Source organism: Mustela lutreola, chromosome 6, assembly GCF_030435805.1.
Source record: "Mustela lutreola isolate mMusLut2 chromosome 6, mMusLut2.pri, whole genome shotgun sequence".
Taxonomy (NCBI): Eukaryota; Metazoa; Chordata; class Mammalia; order Carnivora; family Mustelidae; genus Mustela; species Mustela lutreola.
In genome coordinates, this window is record NC_081295.1 from 7,800,394 (window position 1) to 7,807,872 (window position 7,479).

General features: G+C 46.3%; 1 protein-coding gene across 1 annotated transcript; it reads right to left on the bottom strand.

Moving 5' to 3' along the window:
• Positions 1–330: 330 nt before the first annotated feature.
• MAS1 (MAS1 proto-oncogene, G protein-coupled receptor) lies at positions 331–4,401 on the bottom strand. Its single transcript, XM_059176624.1, has one exon. The coding sequence runs from the start codon at positions 4,372–4,374 to the stop codon at positions 3,397–3,399; it is 978 nt and encodes a 325-aa protein (XP_059032607.1). The 5' UTR covers positions 4,375–4,401; the 3' UTR covers positions 331–3,396.
• Positions 4,402–7,479: the final 3,078 nt, after the last annotated feature.

Consider the following 7,479-nt stretch of genomic DNA (forward strand, 5'->3'; position numbering starts at 1 on the left):
GCAGTGAGGGGAAAGGCATCAGATAGAGAGACAAGGAGGGAGAGGGTTTGGAAGAGCTGCCCGGGGCATGAGTCATGAAAAGGGGCCAAGCTGTTGGCACCTTGACTCTGCAGGAGCCCTCCACAGACGGTGGCCAGGGCTTTCCATGCCACTTGGAAGATTTGTAGGGGCCAGGGAGCAACCAAACAAAGGGCAGGTAGAAGAGCAAGGGGGCAAGAGAATCAAGGGGCACAGGGAGAGTGATGGGCTGGGGACACCAGAAGTCCGTCAGCACAGAGACAAGACCACACAGAAGGGACACCTAGAAGCAGCAGACACAGAGGTCAGACACATGAGGTCTCAGGACATAGAAGTCCAAGGCAGTGGGCATCTGGAGGTGAAGGAGGTGAAGGATGGGAGAGCAGGGTCAGAAGGCAGACCTGGGGCATTTTTTTTTTCTCAGAAGTATGTTGATAATGAGTTGCCCTAAGACTCAGAGTGTCACCCAGAAAGGAGAAGAGTTGAGGTCACCTGGTCACCTGGCCACCTCATCAAGGCCAATGGATGACCTGTGGAGATAAGAACTTGAGACCGCCACCCATGGCAAGGCAGGATGTCAGTGAGAAAGGATGTAAAGAGAAGTCCTGGGGGCTACGTCCCAACAGTCTTGAAGAATGTGAAGCCAGGAGACCAGAGGCAGAGCATCCAAGAGAGAAGAGCCGGAAGGTGAGCATGACCATATAAGTCTCCAAGGTCTGCTTCTCCAGCCAGCCCCTGGCAGACACAGCGACCGGCCCTGCTTCTCCCAGGTGGTGGTGTGCACACCTTTGCTCAGGTCGCGCTCTGCCAGCTTCCCCACCTCCTTGCTCCTCTGAAATCCTACCTGCCCTCCAGCAACCAAAAGGCATCTCCATTATATGGTCCTTTTTTTACTACAAAACATGGGATTTAACCTTCCTCTTGACCTCAACACAACTTCATTTAGAACACTCCCCCATCCTTGATTCGTGTGCAGCTTGGAGCTGTAGTACACGTGTGCGTCCCTCACTCCTATTCTAGACCACAAGGGTTTTCCACTTGCTCATCTTGGCCTTGCTCACATCATGGAGTCTGGCAGAGAAGGCAATCTGTGATGATCTGTTCCCTTCATCAAGGACAATCATTGTATCTGAACAACCTTCTCCTGGGGCCCAGGGAAGTCATAGAAACGCACCCCCCACACACACACAGCCTATGATGACTCAGGCAAAGTGTCTACATGCACAAAGGGTAGAAAATATCTAGCCTACTCTCCTCCATATGTGCACATTTACTTAACTCTTCCTGTTTTAGTTTTAACCTTATAGTTCACTTTGGGGAATGGGTTTATTTAAGAGAGAGGAATTTGTCCTTGGAACACTGCTAAACTCTGAATCTTACCTGTTTGCAAGACATTGCTCTTTAAAAGCTTGGAAGAATTTTTATATTTATGATCACATTCAATTTCCCCACTTTATCTGCAGGAAGGCAATCAATGGAGGCTTCTCATGAGTTCACCGTATTTTCCATGGGGGAAAAGTCCTTGTTCCCTGGAGTCTTTAGGTTCCTCTTTGAAACCAAAGATCCCTTTGAGATGAGATGAAGCCGATCCCTTTTTCCTATCCCAGAAGCCAGCGCAGCACCCGGAGGATGGTGGCAATCTGAGGGCCGCTCTGACCTCCATATTCTGTTCTTACCCAGGGAAGATGCTCTGTTTTCCATCAAAAACAAGATCATTGTAAATGTCAGCACTCCACACCCATCTGGGCTCCTGAAAACAAGCTGCCTGGTTTCTGAATCAGATGTCATCACCCACTGAAGAGCCTCCAAGCTCGGCTGGGTGGGAGAGACTTGCGCATCTCCCCCAGTGAAGCTGCCCACCACCCCCCTCCCATGATCAGATCACAGGTGATCATTCATTTCGAGAGTCAGAGGATGGAGAAGAAATGAACAGCAACAGAACCCTTTCATCATGGCTTCTCTGACCCTTGGGAGACAAATGGTTAAGATAAATCCCAATGGGTTCATTTATAGGCATGAACATTTTAGTCCCTTAGGACCACATGAAGCATTGCCATTTTTATGGAGCAGTTAGAAGGGGCAGAAGGAAACAAAAGACGGTAAGATAGTCTATGAGCCATGATGGGTTTCCTAGGGGAGACCCAGGACATGCTGTTTGAAGACTCAGACACAAGTCATGGCAGGAGAGCAGCAGAGCAATAAGATATTGACCAAGCCCTGCACAGATTTTCTTGGGGAAAATGTCCACGTACCCTCTGAGATGTGGTCAAAACACTCATCAGCCCCTGCTGCAGGGCCTCCTCCCAGGACTAACACAAAGAAGCGCTCAGGAGGAGATGGGGTTGAAAGTGCAGAAACCTGCGTCTGGCTGCTGCTGACAACTCTGTGGCTATAAACAACCCATCACTTCATGGGGGTGGAAGGGGAGGCTCCAAAAACATAATCACCCTCACAGACTTGTGACTTAAGTTCCATTCATGAAAACTTACATCAAGCAAAGGATTTCCAAACAGACTTTCATTACATCAAGCATTCTCACAGAGGGAAGGAAAAGCCACGAGAAACTCCTCTACTGGCGGCCAAATGTTTTTCTTCACAACCCAAGATAATGCTCTCACACGTGGCTGGTTGGATGTTGTAACATCTGCAGATGTTTCCAGCAGAGGTGTTGTGCTGTGAAAAGCTTTCATGCTTCAAGCAAAAAGACCTTCATAAATGTACATTCAACATTGGAAAACACATAACAGTATTTGTACGTGATAGAGCTGTGTGTATGTGTGTGTGCGTGCATGCACAAGTTACAAAACAGAAGTTGGTCTCTCTTCTTGCATTTCAAGGTGGAAAGACTGATGTTTATTGAGCATTGACAATGTGCCAAGTGCGCAGCATATCGTAACTCCACATTTCATCCTCACCACTATCCTGGGAGGAATGGACTATTACTATTAAACAGTTTATAGGTGAGGACAAGAGACTCTGAGAGGTCAAACCACTTTCCTGAACTCCCACAGGCAGCAAATGATAAGAGTCAATCTGACTCCAACACCCATGTTCTTCCTGCTACATGGCTCCACCAATACTCATCTGTACATGTTCTTGCCAGAGTAATTTCTACAATTCATGGGAAGTGCTGCTGGAAGAGCTGAGGAGGAACCGAAGGTTTCTTCATAGGTACAGAAATGATAGAGGTCCAACATATTTTGAGTTTTTTCAGAAGATACAGTACAAGGATAGGGTCTTATCATCAATGAGTATCTCATGCAGGTGATGAGGCATCCTTCCGTGCCATATTTAGGACACACTGAAGTGGTAGTCCAAGCACAAAGTACAAATAATCTGTGCCCCACCATTTTTGTCCATGGTTTCCTGCCACTGTCCTCAGACCACAGTCTCAATTGTGGTGGTGTTGCCATTGTCTTCCTGGCGCCTGGGTTGCATTTCATCCTTGAAAGCCCTGGTCAGAACCACTTTTAAGGACTCCTTGAACCGCTTTTTCTTACTGCTGCCCACGAAGAAGTAAATAAAAGGGTTGGCACTGCTGTTGATTGTGGAGAAGAGAAGAGAAATATGGTGCAAGTTTCCAAAGGCTGACCAATATTCATAATAGAGCAGATAGAGGAGCCTCATGGGCATAGCAAAAATGAGGAAGATGATGATGGTGACCATGATGACTATGTACAGCTTTGAGGAATGGGCCGTCCACGTGTTCTTTCGGATCTTAATCACTAGGATGGTGCTGGACACCACCATGAGGGGAGTGAAGACCAGGAAACTCAGAATGGCAATGAAGATGATCACCGCCCTGCAGTCACTTTGAGAGTGACTCTGCCCTTCACTGTCAATGCACATGACATACTCCATGGTGGTTACCAAGCACGAAAGTGCCCACAGGAGGGCACAGACAAATGCCGACTGGTGCTTGGGGCGATGACATCGGTACCAGATGGGGTAGAGGACAGACAGGCACCTCTCCACACTAATGGCCGTCAACAGATAGAGGCCCGTGTTGTAGCCAAACAGAAAAGTCACTGATAATGTGACGATCGTGTAGTAATAGCCAGAAGAGAGCTCATAATCTAAGGCATAGTCAACAGACAGAATAAAAATACAAAAGAGCAATGAGATGTCTGCAATAGACAAGTGGGTGATGTAGACCGTGAAGGGATTTCTTCTCATCCGGAAGCAGAGGAACCAGAGGAGGATTCCATTTTCGACAAAGCCCAGAGGGGAGATGCTCATAATTACCCAGTGCACAATTGGAATTTCCCGACGCAGGTCTCCAGCCGAGGTATTCCTGGCGGTGGAGGCGTTGGTGGACTTCTCATCAACGAATGACGTCACGTTCGACTCATCCATGAGGAGGCCTCAGGCAGGGGCTCTTCAGGTAATTTTCTATAAATAAGTAAAACAAAAAAGAGGGCATGAAAATGGATGCATTGGTGGAGAAGGGAAAATTTCAGCAACGGATCATGAACTTCATGGTTAACAAATATGTTTAACTGACTCTTTCTGACAATGATAAAATTAGACATTTTATCAGAAAAGAGAACTGAGTTCATGATTTTTTTTTTTTTTTGGTCCTTCAATAGCCCTTAATTCTGTATTATTATTTGCTTGTGGCTCAGTGCCAAAAGGGATTCGGCAAAACGGGAGGGTCAGAGTGCCTGGTGTCCACATCTGGTCTGGCCCATGCTTTCAGAAGGGTGTCTTGAAAATCATTCATCTTCTGCACCTGTCTCCCATTCTGAAGAACCAGATTAATTGCATTCAGGAGCAAAGACAAAATATATTTTTGGTCAGTGTTGTTGTCGTCATTTTTTTAATGCATAAAGTGCCATAAGTGATGGGTAAATGAGAGAGAATAGCTAGCAAAATTTTGTTCCATCATATACCGATATTTTTGTAAGTGTGAACAATTAGAAGGCATTTATCTTATGTGGTCTCAATATCTCTGACAAAACTGGGCACCTCTCCAGACGAGGTGTGCCAGGCAAACCGAAGACCTGAGTGACAGATGGTGAGACTTAACAAGGTGTGGTCACATCGCCACAAAGCACAGGCCAGACCGTGCAGGAAAACACTTCTAACAGACATTCAACAAAGCACTAACTGGAAACCAATAGAAACGCTAAATATTTGAAACTGCAAAGCAAAGAGTCTCGGAAACTTCCTATCACATGTCTATGAATTGCAAAATAAATATATGCACAGTCCCCGCCTTCTTCCTGTTATGTAACAAATACACAGATGCCACTTCCCCCACTGGAGAAAGGACAAGGTAGGCAGCGGCAGAGATCCTCTGCCTGGTGCCAACTTTAATTTGTCCTTGACTTTGTCAAGTCGTTGTTCTTGTCATTTTGATGGTGGCAGTAAAATACTCTTTTGTTTTTTGCATTTTGACCTTGTAGACCAGGGTCCCTCCATATGCAAAATAATTAACCTTTAGGAAGTTAATCAAATCAATATTTTAAATTAATAGATATCTGCCTTTTCCTTACAAGCTTCCCTAAAGGAGAACAGTGCAGAGATGCAATGTTTTGTGAAGTTTGCACGTCTCAGTGATATTAGATGTTTTCAGGATTGAGTCAGCAGAAGCCCAGCATTGGCACATCTCCGCGTGTAGAGCTCAGTACAGCTGTGCCTGACATCCAGACTCACAGGCGGCCTGCTCAGAAGGATAGTTACCTCCCCAGTGGTGTGCTTCAGGAGCCCCTGGGGCCTCTGCCTCCACTGTTCTTATCCCTCATCTCCTGACTAACACTTCCCTCAGCTACTCAGATGAGGTACTGGAAAGGATTTTCGCTGGGGCAAGTTCTCCTTTCATTTCATAATTAAACAGAAGAAATAGACCCCAATACCCTCAGGAGCCCAACACCAGGACCAGAATCCAGAACACCATGGCATGACAGACCGAAGATCTGCTGTAGAGACCAGCCTTTGTTAGACGTCTGTGGGTAAGATGGTCACATTCCTCACAGTCACCCGCCCAATACACATTCAAAGCCAACTTCCTGCTGGGCACTGTTCTAGGCATTGGGACACGGCAGTGGAGGAAACAGACCAAGCATCAACCTCTTAGAGTCTCTCTTCCAGTGGGAAGGCAGTCAATAACCAAACAAAAACCACAAGTAAAAAGACATCAAGTCCTAATAAATGCCACACAGAAAAAGCGCAGACCACATACGAACCAGAATGTGGTCGTGGAGGCAGCAAGATGTGGTTGGATTCTGGATGCAGTTTGGTTCGTTGATGGATGAGAGGTGTTATTGCAGAGAGAGAATGAGTTTTCAGCCATTTACTGAATGGACAAGGTGCCGCTGGAGTGGCTTAGGAGAGTTATATTGAGTTTGCAAAGCCCATCCATGGGACGCTGGGGTGGCTCAGTTGGTTAAGCATCTGACTTTTGATTTTGACTTAGGTCATGGTCTCGGGGGAGTGGGACCGAGCACCGCATCAGGCTGCACTCTCAGTGGGGAGTCTGCTTGAGATTCTCTCTCTTCCTCCGCACTGCCTCGACACACTCTCTCTCTCTCTCAAATGATACATAAATAAATCTTTTAAAAAAGAAAAGAAAAGCCTATGCAAATGGAGATGTCTAGTAGTGACGGGAGCTGGGGAGACAGGTGCAGTCTGGGCGTAGAAATACAGGTATTGTATGCAACCAGGTGGGATTTAAAATCACGAGGCTAAATGAGATTATCTATGCAATACAGGTAAATGTAAAGGAGAAGAGGTCCAAAGACCAATCCCTGGGACATTTCGAAGTTCACAGGTCAGGGAGATGAGAAAGAAGCAAAAGAAACTAAGACGGATCTGGCAGAGAGATAAGAGACAATCACAGAAGAGTGCTGTCCAGGAAGCAAAGGTGTTTCTCAAAGTGTGATCAACTGTGCTAACTTCTATTCTAAGTTCAAATCAGATAAGAATTGGAAGTGGACCATTAGAGTAGAGTCATTGTTGACCTTGATGAGAGCCGTTCAGGCACAGCGGAGAAAGTGAAAGTCTGATTAGCCAATGGATTCCCGGGACGATGGGAGGAGGGTAGGTAGAGACGGGGAGCATGGACAACCCTCTTGAGCAAAACCAATGCAAATGCCAGCAGAAATGGAGGAGTAACTGGAGAGGGCTGCAGGGGTTTGGGGGAGAGTTGATGAACTAATAAGAATTTTCCAGGAAAGAAGAAACAATAGATGATTCATGACTTAGGGGTCTAGAGCTTGGTGGAGTTGCTGGCTTTTGCTGGTAGCATAATTTATTCATCAGAGCAGAAGGGAAGGCAGAGTGTGTAGTTAAAAATGCAGTTAGGCAGGTAGGCTGACAGCAGGAGTGTTAGAAGTTGGAAGACATTCTCTTCTGAATGCACAGTATCTCCTTTTTCAGCAAAGTAAGAAGCTAAATCATCAGCGAAGAGTGAGGAGAGGTCGAGGGAGAGGTGGAGGGTTCTCTGTGAAATCATCAAGT